The sequence below is a fragment of the Balaenoptera ricei genome, chromosome 16, assembly GCF_028023285.1.
Source record: "Balaenoptera ricei isolate mBalRic1 chromosome 16, mBalRic1.hap2, whole genome shotgun sequence".
NCBI classification, from domain to species: domain Eukaryota; kingdom Metazoa; phylum Chordata; class Mammalia; order Artiodactyla; family Balaenopteridae; genus Balaenoptera; species Balaenoptera ricei.
This window is the reverse complement of record NC_082654.1, coordinates 27,459,622-27,479,299: the sequence shown is the minus strand read 5'-3', so window position 1 is coordinate 27,479,299 and position 19,678 is coordinate 27,459,622. Positions and strand designations below refer to the sequence as shown.

General features: G+C 44.8%; 1 protein-coding gene across 2 annotated transcripts in view; it reads right to left on the bottom strand.

The window, feature by feature from the left end:
* The window catches only part of FBXW4 (F-box and WD repeat domain containing 4), an 80,299-nt gene that overhangs the window by 45,110 nt on the left and 15,511 nt on the right, over positions 1-19,678 (bottom strand). For both annotated transcript variants that reach the window (XM_059900670.1, XM_059900671.1), the window contains exons 2-5: positions 18,680-18,775; positions 15,225-15,410; positions 14,656-14,788; positions 8,406-8,500 (exon numbers count right to left, since the gene is read on the bottom strand). In XM_059900670.1, coding sequence (XP_059756653.1) covers positions 8,406-8,500; positions 14,656-14,788; positions 15,225-15,410; positions 18,680-18,775 — 510 coding nt within the window. The remainder of the gene's footprint in view (positions 1-8,405; positions 8,501-14,655; positions 14,789-15,224; positions 15,411-18,679; positions 18,776-19,678) is intronic.

The following is a 19,678-nucleotide window of genomic DNA, read 5'->3' as shown; positions in this document are numbered from 1 at the left end:
ACGAAACAGGAAATAAAACCCCTGCCCCCAAAAGTTCACAATCTGAAACTTCAAAAAAATTTCGCCACCAGGGAAGTCTCTCATAGAACCTTTACAGGCAGTTTTCCATACCAATGGTGTCAACATCTGTCACCGCTAGTGGTATACAGGGATGTCTATTGTCTTCCCTGATGGTGTGAGGAAAATGTTCCAGTTCTTGGATCCCAGGCTGCTAACCCCCCAAAAGGAACTACTACAATGATGAAACTCACGACACTCATGGATGCAGGGTAACTGTCATGGACAGGAGAATTCCTGTTCTTGGGTCTTAAGGCCATGACCAAGGTGAGCCACATGTGACTGTCCTGAACTCAGAGAGGGGAAGAAATACAGCTGACTCTGTGGACTGCCACCTGGAGGTCCCAGGGACCAGGACTCTGGTGGATGGAAAGGTGGTGGGGAGGAGAAGACACCATTTCAAAAAATTTCATTTGAAATGAAAAGGAAAACAAGGAACTTAAGTCTTGACTCTAAACTGATGTACTGAAATCTGCCCCAAATGGCCTGAGAGCCACCTAATGACAGGAGGATGGGGTGATCCTTCCACCTCTGACATGACCCCCCAATATACAAAAACACATTATGCTACTAATCCAGCCACACATTGCCTTTTTCACTCGGGCCCAGTACAAAGCCCTCTCCACCCCCCAGTCTACTTACAAGAGTGAGCTCCATTGGCTCAAAAAACTAAAAGCACAGATATTTCATGAAGATCCCTCTTTGACTGATCTGAGTGTTGCAGCTAACAGGTGGGGAAATCTTAAACATACGAGTGTTATCATGACAAGACCACTGGAACGGATCGGTGCCATAAGTCAGACAGGGCTAGAAGTTTCCGCCCCACCATCAGGTTCCTCTTTAGCCTTGACAGATCAAACTCAAGCCGAAGCAGGCTACAGAGATCAGTTCAGTCTCCGAGCCAAAGGTCTTCACAGTGAGGGACCAAAGCTGCCCGGGCTGGGCCTCTGCCGGCCCGTGTCCCAGATTAATCACCACCAGGAGGGGCTTGGACACCAGGCTGCAATCTGAGCCCAGCAGCACCTGCACAGGGGTCACCCCGGCACCTCCCTCACTCCCTCGGGCAAGACTCCAGGGCATGAGGGTGTCCACCTGTTGACTACGCTACTTGGAACAGGCAGGCCAGACGCTTAGCCATCTTCAATCCCGCAGGTAAGTCACAGGAGGTTTGAGTTAGTGCAGAAGGTGGAAAGATATGGTGACTCAAGGAGTGAAGCCAGGGCTCCATGAGAAGGAAAATTCTCAGCCTCTGAACAGAAAGAAAGAGAGAAAGGCCTCAATGCCCCTGTCACCACTGTCTAGAGAGAAAATCTAGCTCAAGACCAGCAGTGAGTGAACTAAGCCCTCAGAGGTTATGAACTAATGAGATGCTCCGTGAGTGTTTGGGACACATTCTCGTCAGCTTCAGATCCACTGGATGCTGACAGGAAGGAGGGAGACCAGAGCAGGGATTTCTTTTCAAAACACCCCCAAATGCTGCCAATACGCCTGTGTGAAGGAAACTTAGACATAAATTCACTCTGTGAAGGTGCAGAAGAGCTTCCTCTGAATGCCAGGACCTTGGAGAACAGTTTCCTCAAATGATCTACATCAGTAAGCTATTTCAAACACCTGTACACATAGAGCTAGTGACTATGTATGGTGCATGTACACATGTCTTTCCATGCTAGAATGCACTCTTTAGGACCAATGGACCCTATTATAAATTCTTCTCAGATGGCAATTTCTTTTATATTGTTGCTTCTCTAAGTCTACTAGAGTAGGAGAAAGTATTCTTGAGACAAAAAAAAAAAAAATCAAAAGGAGGAAGATAAGCATGAAGATCTGTATCTTAGAACGCTCTGTCCCAGGCACTAACTTGTGATATAAGGAGAAACCACTCGGATGGATGCACCCTTTTCCACCTGCCTCATGCCCCAGGGAAGGAAGGGTGGGAGGGGTCCGAGTCAGATTGAAGTGTGTGTCCCTTGAAAGAGCAGAGAAAAGCACAGGTCAGATAAGAGGAGAAAGAGCTCCTACCCAGCGCCTTCATTTGAGGAGGAACACCCACATCCTGACTGTTACACCTTGTACCTCCAGAGCTCCATCGCCAGGAATTCCCTTTGAACTCCCGGCTGCAACCCAGAGTTAGGATAGAGCAGTGGCTACAATTACACACTTGCTTGTGGAGGGGTGGGGGGATGCTGTATGTGACAGGCCATGAAAGGTCCCTGCCTATAAAACAGACTGGAAAACAAACCCTTAATTTAAATGTTAATGAAAGTGCTGTGGAGACATCAGAGGCTTCCCGGCTGCTCAGAGAATAGCTACACCAGCCACAGAATTTATGGCTCCCCTTCACCCTCCTGCCTCCCTCTCTGCCTCATCACCCACTGAAGTTTAAAGAGTGTAAAAAAAAAAAAAAAAAAAAACACAACTAATTTTAACATTAACTCCATGCTTCCACCTTGGGATGTGATTGCTAAATTATCTGTTGGCAGAACACTGATCAAAGGTGGAAAAACACAGGCACATTGCACACACAACCCAGAAAAGTCAGCTGCAGCTAAGGCAGGAAAATTACCTTCTCTCTTCCTGATGTGGGATGGGTAGAAGAAATAGCGGTGCAGGTAGGGACTGGAGCTGGGAGGTGCAGACAGCAGGAAGAGGACGAAGACCCTGATCCCTCCCACGTGTCTGCTCCCCATCTGAGAACTTAGCATACCATATTTGCTAAGTTTGGTCTGTCTCTCCATCAGACTATGCTGTCTAGTTCACTGTTGTTTCCCCAAGGTCTAGCACACTGTAATGCTTAAGAAGTATCTGGAGAGAGAAAGAGAGATAGGGATGGGAGGAGAGATACAGAAACAGAGACAGAGCGGAGAAAGAAAGAATTTAAACAGAGACTGAGGGATGGAAATGTATCCCTGTAGCAGGGGCACGGTCTTGAGGCACGGACTCTATATCCACAGCATCCCGCCTTCCGCAGCAGCACTCTCTGCTTCTAGTTGTAGTGCTTTATTTAAGTCAGTTCTTCCCAACTAGCCAACCTTCCTGGCCAGGGAAGGAGTCACTCCCACAGATGGGGTCTGGGCCAGCCAGAGCTGGCTGGGTTGCTGGTCTCAGGCCAGCAGCCCAGTACATGAGATTCCCTGTGCCCAACATGCCCTGGGTAGTGGCAGAAATCCAGGGTCTTGAGGAAGTGAAACCCACCCCTGTGGCATTTCGTCCTTGCTACTGATGGATGTGTTGGCCGGAGAGGCTTGACTTAGCACCAGCAATGAACTCTAGGGTGGCGGGCGCTGCCCTGAGATTCAACAGAACCAGACTCTGATTCAGTTGTATCTCTACACTGATCTCTTTCCAATCTTAGGTCATTTTAGGCTGGACCAGTGGGCCCACCTAGCATCATGCAGAGCTTCCTTCTCTCTCCAGGCATCATGCAGCCCCTTCCAGCCATGCCAGCCTCTGGTCCTTCCATGCTGTCTTTGTGCCTCAGACTCTCTCATCTAGGGCCACCACATGCAGGCGACTCCCTCTAGTGTGGTCTTCAGCCTGGCAACAGGGGACACTGAGCCACTCCTTGCCTAGAGAAGGTGTCCTTTCCCTAGACAAGCCCCTGATCCTGGGAAGGGAGAAGAGACAGAGCTTGATAGCTGTGGGCCAAACCATCAGGATGAGCAGCTACAATGTGAAGCACGACAAAGTCATCCATCAGAGTCTTTCTTCAGGTTATCAAGGTTAGGGATCCCCTTCAGGAACCAGCTCTTTATCACCAACTAGAAAAAGCAAAACTCAGAGGCACAACATTTACTTTTGATTTGTCTTCCCCTAAAAGCACTGAGTGAGTTAGGAAGCCCAGGGCCAAAGAGTTGCTGAACCACTGGGAACCAAAAGAATCTAAACTAAAAGTTGGCTGCCTCCTTTTTTCCAATCTTTCAAACCTCTGTCAGAGAAAACTCCAGATGCAATTACCTTTCACTAAAGAAGGGCGTATTTCAAAAGGCTGGTGAATGTGTCTGCCACACACAAAACACACAGTAAACCCTGTAGCCACTGGGAACAAACACCCACTCTCCCCAGAAATCCACCCCCTTACCAAACAGTACACAGTGATGGCTTTCCTTCCAGACTCTCCCTCACCTCTGGGAGAAATGAGGCAAGAAGGGGCAGCTCCTCCATCAAAACCCCCCAGAGGCCACAACTCACTTTACAAATTTGAATCGGTACATTTCAGGCAGACTTGGACTAATCCCCCCCAAAACAAACAGGCCACCACAGTGAGCAAAATTACACTAAATTGTATTGTATATTTAATAACACAGCTAAGTCAAGTTTCTACACCTATACCACTCATATGTTTCCTTAACGACAGAAACGAGAGAAGGGATTAAAACCCAAGGGTCCTGGGAAGCCTTCCTGACCACACTCACTCACATCATAGCAAGTGTTGTTCGGAGATGGGGAAAGGATTCTTCTGAGCACCCCCTTTTTCTTGGAGGGCAATAAATATGGTGTCTGCAGAGGAAGGAGGCACTGTGGGCTCCTCTCTCTTCCCCTCCAAGGCAAACAGGGCAATGGGGCTCCAGACTCATTTCACCATCAAGGCACCCCCCAGCCAGCTTGGAAGGGCCCTGCAAACCGAAGATCTATGTGCACTAGCACTCCTGGGATGGTGTAAGCCTTCACAGCTACACGAGTGAGCCCAGGCCTTGATTACATACCGCCTTCCTCTCCTCCCCCTCGCTATCTCAACTCTGGCCTCCAGAAAGAGAATGTTCCCAGATCCCCACAGAGGCTTTCAAGGGCCACAGCTACTATCCAAGATTCTGGTGGATGAAGGCATTGCAGTGACATAGAGGCCTGCCTCGTGGCCCTCCCTCAGTACCACAGCATGTGGCAATAAGCTGGAGACCTGAGCCTCTTCTGCCCCATCCCACATGTGCCCTTCTCTGAGCCTCAATTTCTCCATCTGCCAGGAGGGAAATGACCCTCTCCCTTCCTCAGCCAGAGACAGACTAGTTTCAGGCACTTAGTATCATCTGGCAACCACTACAGTTGTGCCCCCATCTTTCCCCCACCACTGAATAAGATCCTCAGGAGAGCTACCCGACAGCAAGTGTTCAGTCAATACACAGGGAGCACAGAGGAAAGGGAGTGAGAAAAAAAGAGATGGAAAATAGAAGGGATGAAATCGAGTCTTTAACAGTTCTTCATTTCCTTACTCTGAGTATTTACTAACTTTATTCAGCTAGAAATAATCTTTTAATGGAAATACAATGTACTGCATGTTTTAAAAATTCTGCTTTTCTGTGATACTTACGGAAAAGTGCTCAGAACTCTATGTGACCTCAGGAGATCGTATCCTGAGACCAGTTAGGACCCACAATTACACCCAGACGTGTGCCCTTCCACCTCCAGCATCTCAACTCAGTTCCATCTCACCCAGTCCTTTCACTCATCAAAAAGCTCCAGGTTGGGCCTCCTCTACAGAAGGAAGGCTGCATCTATAAGTCATAAATCCTAAAAGCAGAGTTATTAGTGTTGGGACAAGAAGATGGGTTGGAGGGCACATAGGAGGTAGAGGGAAAGGTCCTTGCCTGCCACCTTCCCATGGAGTCTACTGGTTTTCCTTCTGTTTTTTGAGTACCTAAACATGGCTCTGAGCACATGACTGGTATTAAATATTATCCTCCAAGAGTGTTTACAAACCAAGAACTCAAGGTCAAGAAAGGAAGAAGAGGTGACATTTGGACACAGGACAGAATACCTGCTTTCTCCCAGTCATGAACACCTCAGATTAAGCCTAGGGCTTGAGGTTTCATGCTTCATACTACAAGTTTCTAAGTACACACATATGAAAAGAAGGCAGATAAGTCCCAGCATCAAAGATAAATACGATGAATAGCTCTGACAAATTATTTTAAATAGAAGAAAGAGACTGAGATGTGCTGGGTCTCCCAACTGTCCAGGTTCCCTGGAGGACAGCTGCTGCCCACCCACTCTCGTGTTTTTCACAAGGGGTTCACGGCCACATCACATTAGTGACACTGACGACCACACTCAACAAGAAAGGTGGCAGGGAAGGGAACAGAGGCAGCCATGGAGGGCAGGAAAACCACAGGGGAAAAGGAGAGGAAAGAGATTCCTGCTGAGTCCCCACCTCAAGAAGACTGCAAAAGAGCAGTGTAACTGCATGAGGGACAGGAGAAGCCCCAGGGAAGGGTGGAGACGTGAGAGCAGCTAAAGCAGCTAAACAAATGCTTTACCAGCTGGGAGAGATTCTGGCTGACACAAGATTCTAGCCCTTTTAGCTTTGTAGAGTATTTTCATATTCATTGTTTCAGATCATCTTCACAATAACCTAGTAAGGACTATGAAAGAAAGAGTATTCAAATTTAACAGATGAGGAAACCATGGCTCCAAGGACTTACCGGAGGCCACTCTGCTGGTTGGTGGCAAAGCAGAACTCCAGTTTCCCAGAACAGACCCTACAGCTAGGAGGCAGTGTCTTCCAAGATTGGGAAAATGGTTCAGTTTACTGAAAGGTTCAAATTCATTGACACAGTGAGAAGAAATGGATCTAATGATAAGATGACAAGATTCCTATCCCAATATATTTTGGGGGTAAGAGGAAAAGAAGCAGAGAGAACACCAACATATATACTCTGGTCATTTAGTGTAATGACAGAATCCCAAATACAAACTACTTTTTTAAAACAGTCCAAGACATCATTTGTGGACTTGGGGAAAAGGTCACCTCAAATAACTGGGTCATGGAGCTAAACAGCCAGCCAACAGGGAGTGAAAGAATCATCCCAGGGGCAAGAAAGTACACCAAGAAGACATTTAAGGATAATGTTAAGAAAACATGAGACCTAGGTTTTCACCAAAGATGGGGCATATCAAGGACTTAGCAGAGGGTCTGGCATAGAACATATGACTAATAAATGTTAGCTGCTGGTAGCAGTAGTAGTTACAGAGCAGTGCTAGTAATATTAGGAAGCTAGGTCCTTCCTCAAAGCCAGCTTCCAAGTTGTGGCCAAAAAAGCCCCAAAGTCAGTTTATTGTGATCTAAACTGCTTCTCAGTGATGAAGGCAGACACTGTCCTCAACCTTTTATTGACATCATCTTCAACAGCTGCCACGCTCTATTCTGTTAACAGGTAGCCTAACGTATTCCAGAGGAGGTGGCTGGAGTAGAGGAATATGAAGATGGGGATGCTGGGAGAGCCTGTATGTGTCTTTAGCCTAATTCCATGTGCAGGAAGCACATGGACCATCTCCAGCCTTAACAGCATCCCTCCACCACTGACCTCACCCCAGGCCACCCCAGTCTCCTGAAGCCAGCAGGAGTCTCAGGTAACCACCAAGATGAAGTCACCAGCCTACCTGTCACCTCCCACCCTTACATATATCCAGCCCACAGACACCCAAGCCTGGCTAACTGGCTTTAAAGGGGGCAGCATTAGGAAGAAACTGAGGAGGGGCCAGAGCGCAATGGCTCCATTTTCCACCCTCTGCTCCCACACACTTAGGCCTCTCTACTCCCTGCTGGTCTTTCCTTCCCTTTTTCCTAGGATTGCTAGAATGATTTGTTCTGAACAGCGACAGGTTTATAGGTTAGCCGACACCTCCGCTCTGTGGAATTTTAATTAACTTCTCCCATCGTCAATATGCTAAGGAATGGGGTCTCCATTCTCTGAGGTCAGCAATGTGTTTCAGGTCCTGCTATATCAGCCGTCAAATTGAAGAATTAATGACGTGGCTAATCGGCTCTAATTCTTTAGGAAGAAAAAAATTTGAAAGAGAATTGTGGAAGGGGCAGGAGGAGGGCTGCAGGCTCCTTGGGGTGAGGAGAAAAAGGCTGAAGGGGGCTGAGCCAAGAGGGGGGATCAACTCTCTCATAAAACAAGTGACTGACTCAAACCCGATGTTGGAGGGTAGCAGCCCTACAGCTTTCCCATTGATCATTTGGTGGGGAGTGAGGGGTGAAGGAAGTGGGAGAAGACACTAGATAAACACCCTGACAGAGCAGGTGCAGAGAGGGTGTCTATGTACCCTGCTGGTGGGGAGAGAGGCCCTGCCTCGGTTCAAGAGAGCCTAGAAAGCAGAATTCAGGATGCAAAGCTCATTCAGTCACAGGCAAAACTAGAGAAACACCAGTCAGACCAAAGGGTAGGGTAAAGCCGTCATCAAAATTGGCACCTCTGCTATAATTGTCAATGAATCTACTCCACATACATGACTTTGCATGAGGGCCCAACTGGACGTGGGCCCCAAGTCTCTCCTGATGACGCCCACCTGACCTCATAAAATAAAAGCATTATTACATGGGATAAAACCATACCCCAAAACATCTCCCTTACCTGTGCAATGGGCTGATAGCAATGGACCAGACTCGGTCTTCAGTCTGGATGGTGTGTAAGCACTGCCCCAGCCGGCCTGAGGCCAAAGGCCATACCTGGAAACAGGAGAGGAGATGCTCTCGTTGGCGTTGCCTGGGATCGGGATGAGGGTTGGAAAATGCACCAGGTGGAGTCACTGTTCCTAGGGTGGGTGGGGAAATGGAGAATCCTTTCTATCCTGTACACACAGAGCTCTGGGTAGCAGCAGAGGGGCCTCTCCAGCTTCTGCCTTGCCTACCGCCCAAATAGACGCTGGCTCCCAGTCCTAACCACCCTTTCACGTCCACCTGAGAGCCCTTACGCAGCAGCCAATTTTATACCAGGGAATCAGAAGCTCCATGTTCCTCAGCTGAGACCTGACTGAGAAGCGTGAGCAGGTGAGGCTTGCCTCTCTCAGTAACCTCCCCGTGTTTGTGGATTTTCCTTTTCCTATCTCTCACCAAGATTTTACTTTGGGGAGGTAGGGAGAGGGAGGAAGATCAAGGCCCAGTATGAGAGGACAGAGATAGAATTAGATTAGAATTAGGGAGAGAGGAGTAAAAAGAAAGATCCAAGGGAAGGAAAAATGGAAGAAGAGGACTTCAAAGTGGGAAGGTGGTGTGTTGTTGTTTGTTTGTTGATAATGCCCAGAATCCAATGCTATTCATGTCAGCAGGGAATTTAGCACCTAGTGTCACCAAAAGTAGCAGAAAAGCTTAACTCGTTTAAGCTTCCATATCTCCTACTGGTTAAAAATATTGCTTGGAGCACATTATCTGGTCCCTATCAGTCAGGAATGTACATTAGCAGCCACTCTGGGCTTAACTCTAATCAACACTCACAGAGCCCTCTCAGCGGTCAGTGCATTTAGAAATCTCCCATTAAGCACAAGGCCCCTTCACCTCATCCTACCCCAGATGACACACACAGGGGACTAAGCCTCTAACCAAACAGAGAGGAAACCTCAAATGTACAGGGCTGTCCCCAGACAGCAGCCAAGGAGGGATCCTGAGGAGGCCAGATGATCAGTGACCTCTCAAGGTCCCTGCAGTGCTATAAGGGGAACACAAAAAAGTCAGACAGGACCTTAGATGGAAGAACTTTCAGGAAACATTCCTTGAGTTTAAGGAGTAGGTGATGGAGTGGGGGTGGTCCTGACTTCTTAGGATCACATGATATCTCTTCTCTATAAAAGGAGAAAGTGTTTCTTAGATTTTGTGTGTCTGTGATAGGGGGAGAAGGGTGTGAGTTACTTTTCCCAACACAGGGAAAAGAAAATAAATTTAACAAGAAGATCCTGAATAAGGAAGGGCAGAAAACAAAGGTAAACACCACAACTTTCCTGGAATGCCAGGATTCTGGCTCATTCTTCTGGATTAGGTCACTTTGGTAGTAACTAGATGCATCTAATGTCCTCTTTCAGACAGCCTTGGCTTGGAAGAGAAGTTTGCCTTTTCCCTGATGCAAACTACCTAGGAGGCAGGTTCTTGTTTGGTGTGGGTGACTAGAGACTCTGATTACAAAATCTCTGGGGACAGCCCTAGGCCTGAATTCACTAGTGTCCTCCACTGAATGGGCTGGTGGATCCCCAGACTGTGAAAACCACAGAACAAGGTTCCTGGTCTCCAGGGGTGGCTCTGGAAGCATGCTGCCAATTTCCCAAGCACGATCTGGGGAAAGCGGCCCTCCTGACCTGCACCAGTAGCACACCATCCACCAAAACATGAGTATGCTGATCACATCTTAACCCTCAGTGATCAAATTCAAAACAGACCCAACCCTGGAGCAGATATAACTCAGTGGGAGTGGACATTTATACAGTCCTTTTAAAAAGCAGTTGGCAATGTGTATCAAGATCCTTAAAATAATCAAAGCCTTCGACTCAGTAATTCTATTGCTGAGACTCTATCCTAAGAAAATAATCCTAAAACGAAGAAAAACCTAAATGATAAAAATATTCCCTGCAGCCCGCAATAGCAGAAAGAGCATACATGGGCTTTAGAATTAGACAAATCTGGGTTTGAACCCTAGTCGCTACTTATTTATCTCTGATGTTAGGGATATTTTATAACTTCTTAGCCTCAGTTTCCTCATGTATAAAATGGGAAATAATGCCTATCTTTTAGGGTTGCAGTGTGGAAAAATGAAGATAAGTGTAAAGCACCCGGCACAGAAGCACAGTATTTGGCAGACATTAGGCATCAATAATGGTGGTCCTTATTACTATAGGAAAAAAATAGATACAAACATCCACCAATAGGAAAAATAGTAACTAAATTATGGTAAGTCCATTGTGAAGCCATTAAAGATGACACAAGTAATTTGCAATAATAATGGAAAACCTTATAAAATAAAGTAGACACAGCAGGGTATATTGGGTATATAAGATATATTATGAAAGCGAATCAAAACTACAATGAGATATCACCTCACACAGGTCAGAATGACCATCATCAAAAAAATCTACAAACAATAAATGCTGGAAAGGGTGTGGAGAAAAGGGAACCCTCCTGCACTGTTGGTGGGAATGTAAATTGGTACAGCCACAATGCAGAACAGTATGGAGGTTCCTTAGAAAACTAAAAATGGAACTACCATATGATCCAGCAATCCCACTCCTGGGGCATATATCCAGAGAAAACCATAATTCTAAAAGATACATGTACCCCAATGTTCACTGTGGCACTATTTACAATAGCCAGGATATGGAAGCAACCTAAATATCCATTCATGGAGGAATTGATAAAGATGTGGTACATATATACAATGGAATACTACTCAGCCATAAAAAAGAACAAAATAATGCCATTTGCAGCAACATGGATGGACCCAGAGATTGTCATACTGAGTGAAGTAAGTCAGACAGAGAAAGACAAATATCATATGATATTGCTTGTATGTGGAATCTAAAAAAATGGTACAAATGAACCTCTTTACAAAACAGAAATAGAGTCACAGATATAGAAAAAAACTTATGGTTACCAAGGGGGAAGGCGGGAGAGGGATAAATTAAGAGATTAAGATTGACATATACACACTACTATATATAAAATAAATAACTAATAAGAACCTATTGTATAGCACAGGGAACTCTACTCAATACTCTGTAATGACCTATATGGGAACAGAATCTAAAAAAGAGTGGATATATGTATATGTATAACTGATTCACTTTGCCGTAGAGCAGAAACTAACACAACATTGTAAATCAACTATACTCCAATAAAAATTCATTTAAAACTAGATATATTATGACCATAACTATCTGGGGAAAAATTACCCTAAAGGATAAAATGAGGAAATGAATAAATGTAAAGTGCTTATTAGCACAGTGCCTGGTTACATTCTATGTTATTATAAAACAAAAAAAGCAAACCTATGCACTGAAAAACACCTAAAAGAAAAAAAAAAACAGTTCAAATGTTCCCTCCTTCATAAAATCTCCCCTTCCAAGTCAAATGTGATCTCTCCACCCTCCAAACTTTCTGGCCCTTTCCCTAGAGCCTTACAACTTCATAGTCCTGGCCACTTCCAACCAGCTTCATAGCTTCATAGCTAGTGCATGCAGTCTCAACTCCCCTTAAGGAAAGGCTGTATCTTCCTCCCCTTTGAAGACGGGCATACAGTAAGCACTTATCAGAATGAAAGAAAGAATAAAGAAAACGGAAAAAAATGAAGGAATGATCAGACCTGGCCCAGGCCCAGCAAGAATGTAAGCTACCATCCTATCACATCTCAGGATGGGGCCAGCCTCACCAAAGCCGAGAGAGGCAATCCAAGCTAAGTCACAGTAAATCTGAAACTAGGATTGGGGGCAGAGGAAGGAAGCTCTCTGGGCAGTCCCTAGCTCAGAAGTTTTGCAAAGAAAATGTTTTGTTTCCCTTCACCTCAATAAATCTCTTTCCTAAAACATAGTCCATTTTGGGGAACTCCCAAAAAACAGGCTATAGATGTTTACAGACAAACATGACTAAGTTCTTATGTAGGTTCAGGTATTAGAAACCTGCAGAAGCAGCTGGAGAATTACAGATGCCACCAAAAAGAAATGGAAAGTCAGTTATAAAAGACTAAATGTGGGTAATGTGAAAATGGTCCAGGAAGATGAAGACGGCTAAATGCAAAGACAACAATAGAAGGAGAGAACAGAAGCAGCATCCAGAAAGCCAGAAAAGATGAGCTGGCCTGGAGGTCACTGGGAAACCGCAAAACAGCTGACTAGCTTCCTGGAGTTGAAGAACCAGGGGGGAGAATTCTGTCACTGACTAAAAAGAAATCCTCAAAAGGAATAGGATCTACTGCAGTGACAATTTTAGAATTAGAAAGTACCAATCTTAATGCTTAAAAATACTAAACCACTAAATAATTGTACTTAAAACATGAAACTAACCCAATATCCTAAATAAAATTGCTGTCAATCTTCAACTGTAAGCAGTCTATAGCCCTGAATTGCTACCTGTGGTCATAAAGCTTAGCTGTACACTGCTCTGGGTGTCAGACCACAGAGAAATGGATAGAAGAAAGAGATGTCACTGAAGGCTTCACGGGGAAGCTTGAAGCCGTGACAAGAAAATGCTAGAACGAGATGAGAATATCTAGGTCCCACATGCACAAAAGGTTTCTGCGCAAATTGACTTCTGAGCAGTATAGCAAGTTAAGGTTGGTCTCTTTACAAGGAATGGTACAAAGACAGTGACCAATCAGAAACCTGAAGTAAGTATGGGGTGGGGGATTTGGAAGCAAGAGATAGGAAATTCAGTTTCCATGTTGGTTCAAAAGATTTTCTGGGGTGAGATGAATTGGGAGATTGGGATTGACATATATACACTACTATGTATAAAATAGATAACTAATGAGAACCTGCTGTACAGCACAGGGAACTCTACTCAGTGCTCTGTGGTGACCTAAGTGGGAAGGAAATCCAAAAAAGAGGGGATATGTGTATACGTAGAGCTGATTCACTTTGCTGTAGAGCAGCAGCTTAATGCAATATTGTAAAGCAACTATACTCCAATAAAAATTAATTAAAAAGAAGAAACCTTGATTTTAGACTTCTGGCCTCTAGAACTGTGAGGTAATAAATTTCTGTTGTTCTAAATTAAAAAACAAAAAGAAGAAGAAGGTTTTCTGAATTTTTCTCAGGCTCCCTGTGCTGATGCACACATCTCTCTGACAAAATACAAAGTGTAAGGAAAAAATTAGCAAAGGGAGGAGAAACTTCCATAAATAAAAAGGAACATATTTAGTCCTTCTTTTTACATAAATTAGCAACATTTTCACATGAAGGTGTAATCACTAGAGGGAACATGGAGCCAGAAAAGTTAGTAAAGATTGCAACTTCTCTCTCCTGAGTCCCCTCCCTATGTGTCTTAGAGTCCCATTTGCTGACATGGTCAAGCACTTTGCTCCTATTAGCACTGTGGAGTCTCCAGATGCTGGGAAACACACAAGCAAGAACCTATCGAGCTTCCTGCACCATTAACTGAATTATCAGCAAAGTTCCCACAGCAGTCCCAAAGGATCAGGCATGTGTGGGCCCTAGCAAGGGCTACTGGACACAGGGATGGAGAAAGTTCTTCTCTGCCTCATGGGTGAAAGCCTATTTGACCCAGACGTGGAGGAGCTGAGTCCATAAAGCAGGGGTTACACTACTTTATCAGTCTCATTCTGTTGGGCCTTGGCAGATGTCTGACTTTAGACCAGGCAACTTGGCAATGACACAACGAACAATGCCCTCCTCTAGTCGTCTTTCCACTGCTTACTGACCACATCACTCTCCAGAGAAGCAGTAAAAACACATTTTAATTATCAGCCCGATTGCTTATAAACAAGGTGGTAAAAAATTAACTTTCTCAAACAGAGAGCGAGCAAAAGGAGGGAGATTTTAAAATAAAATATTGGGGTTAGAACTCAACCCACAAACTTGAGGAAACTCAGCTCAGGGAGGAAAAGCTGGCCAGGCCCTCTGTTTTTGAGTTCACACCACATTTCAAGTGAGTGGCAAGCTTCCCAGCCACTGTCCACTCCTTTCCCAGGCCAGCTGGCAGGGACATAGCCTGGCATGGCAAGCTGCATGCCAGAGGCACATAAGTGAGTTCTTTATTGTGTCCTTCCCCCCCTGCCCCAACTCAGTGCCCTCAGCCAATCCTGAGACTCAAGGTCCTATCCACCCTCTCCCACCCCACTCCCTATAGACAGTAGGAAATAACAGTATATAAGGGGGAGACCACCTCACCTTGGCCGTCCTGTCTCTGGAGCCACTCACAATGATGCCCCCTTTGCAATCCACACAGTTCACCTCCTGTTCATGGGCTGAGTACTTGACAGTGAAGGTGCTATGAATCTTATGAACGCCAATCTTCCCATCTCTACAAGAGAAATAAGAAGCCAACCCCCAAGAGACAGTTATTCTCTCTGTAGGAAAAGAACAAGTCTACAGGAACAGCCGGAGTCTCCAATGACTTCCAAATTTGCTAAGCTTTAGGCAATTCAGCCCAATAAGGTGCTGAGTTTCTAGATACCTTTACTTCTTCAGTATACTTGGGGCTGAACAGAGCTGAGAGACAAAACAAATTTCCCACTTGAGAGTATCAAAACCAGTTTCACTTTTCATTAATGGTTCTTCCTGTTTTCCTTCTCCAGCTAACCCTATGAAGTACCTGCTTTAAATGGAAAAAAACACTACCCCTTCTACTAGTCTCCCTACTCATCCCTTTGGAGTTGAAACAGAAAAGTCAGAGGCAGGCAGAAGGTCTCTGAAGAATACTGAGGAGGAGGAAGGAAGGAGAAGCCTGCAGCACTTACCCTCCTGCACTGATAATATGCGAGTTGGCCAGCACAAAGTGGCAAACGTCCTCATCATGCCCAGCAAAGACTCCCAGGGGCCTCCGGTTCAAGCTGGCACCATCTGGGCGGAACTGATAGGCCAGGATGAAATTAGCCTGGGATATGTACAGAGAATCACCCTCTAGCTGCATCCAGGGCATCTGACTGCAGAGATGGAAAACAAAATTTAAGGACCATCAAGATATAGCATGAAGGGACTTCCTTGGTGGCGCAGTGGTTAAGAATCCGCCTGCCAGTGCAGGGGACACGGGTTTGAGCCCTGGTCTGGGAAGATCCCACATGCCGCGGAGCAGCTAAGCCCGTGTGCCACAACTACTGAGCCTGCACCCTAGAGCCCACAAGCTACAACTACTGAGCTCGCGTGCCACTACTACTGAAGCCCACGCACCTAGAGCCCGTGCTCTGCAACAAGAGAGGCCACTGCAATGAGAAGCCTACACACCACAACGAAGAGTAGCCCCCGCTCACCGCAACTAGAGAAAGCCCGCGTGCAGCAACGAAGACCCAACACAGCCAAAAATAAATTAATGAATTAATTTTAAAAAAAAGAAGAAACCTCCTCAAAAAAAAAAAAAGATATAGCATGAAAATTCAACTTCAATCTTTGGAGAGGCTGACCAATTCCCAACTTAGCAATAACCTGCAAGGTTAAGTCTATACCTCACCCCCTTCCTTCAAAACTACCTACCCTTAGGCTACCTTTAGAAAACTAGAGTGATTGAGCTTTGTGGTGATCTAATCTTCTTTGGACTTTCTAAAAGAAAGTCAGAATAAAAGACCAATTAAATATCACTTTTAAATGGAGAATGCTTGGGAGTTTCCTGGCGGTCCAGTGGTTAGGACTCAGCACTTTCACTGCCATGGCCCTGGGTTCAATCCCTGGCCAGGGAACTATCCTGCAAGCTGCCCGTGGTGCGGCCTAAATAAATAAATAAATAAACAGAGAATGCTTAAGACTTGAATTACTGGCTACCTATACTTCTTGTGGGTAGGCAGAGCAACGAAAATGCAATGATTGAGGGGTGGGGAAGGGCAAAAAGAAACCTTCCATCCAGATGAAGTAATTTTTTCATTCTGTGTCCTCACTGATCTGAAGTTTAAGTGATAAGTTTCAAGGTTCCAGGACCTCCGTACACACCTCTTTCCCAATAGATCAGTTAGGGTGTGATAGAGAAAAGAAAAGAGTGAGCCCAGGGAAGCCCCATTCCCTTGTCCTACTAGAGCAAAAGGGCCTTTTTTTTTTTTTGGCTGTGTTGGGTCTTCGTTGCTGTGTGTGGGCTTTCTCCAGTTGCGGTGAGCGGGGGCTACTCCTTGTTGCAGTGCACAGGCTTCTCATTGCCGTGGCTTCTCTTGTTGCAGAGCACGGGCTCTAGGCGCGCAGGCTTCAGTAGTTGTGGCACGTGGGCTCAGTAGTTGTGGCTTGCGGGCTCTAGAGCTCAGGCTCAGTAGTTGTGGCGCAGCATGTGGGATCTTCCTGGGCCAGGGCTCAAACCCGTGTCCCCTGCATTGGCAGGCAGATTCCTAACCACTGCGCCACCAGGGAAGCCCAAAAGGGCCATTTTTAAGTAAAAGGAATAAAGCCATTTAGGAAAGGATGCTAATGTACTGATTAGATTCCTAGATCCTCACAGAGGATACCTACATTTCTGTATTAGAGGGTAAGTGTGGCAATGGAAAAACATAGCTCCAGAGCAGTCTACTACAGTTCAGAGACTACAGAGAAATAGTTGGCTCTCACAGGCAGCTGATAAGAGAAATCCACAAATAGTTAAAGATTCCCTCTACAAACTGGCAGGAGGAAGAAAGGTTAGAAACCACAGGCCAGTCCCATGGCACAGAGTGAGCCTTAAGAAGAAAGAAGACTCTGCCAGACACCATGCTCTCTGGTGGGGACTAAGCCCCTTGCACAAGGTACATCCCAGCAGCCTGTCCTACACCACATAGGGGTCCTAGAGCTACCAGGTCCCAAGCAAAGCATAGGGACAGATGATTCATCCCCATTTATAGAGACACCATCTCCCACTGCCAAGCCTGTCTGAGCAAACTGGGCTGTGTTTCTTCCCCAGACTCCTTAATACAAGCGTCATGGGAATGTGGAAAAGTTCTGCAAAGATGGACCATTAAATGCAGCTTGGACTTTGTAGTAACTAGTTTCTGCACATGAGGTTTTTACAAGTGTGTGCAAATATTATATGGAACATGTGTAGAGTGTGTACAGATGCCTGCACTCTCATTCATTATGCACATTCCTCTTCAACATCCCCTTGCATGAGTTTGTGGCACACTCAAGTGGGCAGCAAACAGAGGGGTTTGGAATTCATGTGTTTAGAGCCATCTGGTAAACAGCCATTTGCCCAGGACAAGAAACCAGGTTCATGCCAGGTGAACAGTGGAGAATCGCAGGGCAGCCTGGTAACCATTTTGTGTATTTATTTGCCAAATTGCTTGAAACCAGCCCAAATAGATGTCAGGAACAAAACCTTGTTAGAGAAATAAACTCTTCTTTCTGGTAAGAAAAGGCAAAAGTGGGAAGCAGAGGGTAAAGCCCCTTGTCATACAAATCCATCTTTCTCCCCTGTAGTTGCTTTACCATCATCACCACCACATAATTTGCAGTAACCCGTGTCAGTGAAAGCAGAAATTGTACACAAGCAAGAGAAAAGGTCATCAGATGAAGAAGCCTGCCTGAACCTATCAGCACAGGTCCAGGTCCGCTGGAATGTGGAATCATGATGTTCCCTATCCATTCCAACCAATCAACAAAGAGCACTTTTTTGGTAGGGAGTCAAATAATAACTATGAAATAATTCAGAATCAATGAAGTATAAAATTTGTGGCATTAGCAGTGCCAAAGCCATTATCTAAATTTCCTGCCATTTTTTTCTAAGCTCTACCTCCTGTAACATACATATCCAAACCTTCAGATCCTATTTTGCTTTTTAATAAAAGTAGGGGAGAGGGCTACAGGAAGCCAAGAGTGAAGGTGTAACTCTCTAGAGTAGAAAATTAAAAAAAAAAAAAAATTGTAAAATAAGATGAGTTGAAATATTGGCTTCATTTATTTCTTTTGATGAGGTGCATTAACAGAAGTTACCTCTGAGTGGTAGGATTATAGGTAAGTTTTATTTTCTTCTTTAAGCTCTTCTATTTTTTCAAATTTCTACAATAAACATTTATTATTTTTTTAATCATAAAAATATGGGATCTGTTAAAATAAATTACATTTTTTATAATCTTTTTTTAAATGTGAAAAAAAGTTGTCCCTCTGATGCCCCTTTTGTGGTATTTAAAGGATCACCAGTGCCCCATCACCCAAGACAGGCACATTTATACTCCAGCTAGGACTAGATTTTTCATTTCCCAGCATTCTTTAATGTCCCAGGTAGCTTTGAAAGAGTCAAGAGGCTACTTACCTGCATTTCCACTTCAGCAGAATCCCCTGTCGGCAGCGCCCCAACCTCCAGTTCTGAGATACCTTCACCCGTTCTTTCACTGGTACACTGGCCATCCTGTGTCCAGACAGAGCAGATAATCCAATCACTACAACTCACTGCCAACCAGAGAAAATTCCCTGGGCTTTTTTACAAGTCAGGACTCAGAACATCCAGAAAATATCTGAATATAAGTGAACAGGTTAGGAGACAAGTAAGAAATAACTCTTCTCCCTCCACACTAGGATAATCAAGAAAGCCAAGGAGAACAGCCTGTCCTTTAGAGTGTCCATAGTGATGCCAAAGCTATCTAACAGAGAAGGGATGACAAAGAGTACTGGGACCACTGGTTAGCCATGTGGAAAAAAATCCCTACCTCACACCATACAGAAAAATTAATTCAAAATAGATCACAGATTTAAACATAAAATCTAAAACTATAAAGCTGTTAGAAGAAAAAATATAAAAATATCTCTGTGGCTCAGGAAGTAGACAACAGTTTCTTAAGACATAGAAAGCAATAACATAAAAGAAAAATCCAATAAATTCGATTTTATCAAAATTAAAATTTTCTGCTCATCAAAATGAATATACAAGCCCAAAAATATGAAGAAATCCTCCCTGTATGTGTGTGTGTGTGTGTGTGTGTGTGTGTTTGAATAAGGAACTCTCCTACATTCTTGTGAGAGATGAAAATGGTACAGCCATTTTGGGAAAAGGTCTGGCAGTTTATTATAAATCCAAACATATACCTATTCTATGACCTAGCAATTACCCAAGAGAAATGAAAGCATATGTCCACAAAAGGCTTACTGAAGACTATTCATAGGAACTTTAGTCATAATAGCCAAAAGTTGTAAACAGCCCAGGCATCCATCAAGAGGAGAATGGATAAACACACTTCGGTGCATATTCATACAATGGAATACTATTCAGCAATAAAAAGGAAAGAATTATTGATACACACAATGATGTGGGTGA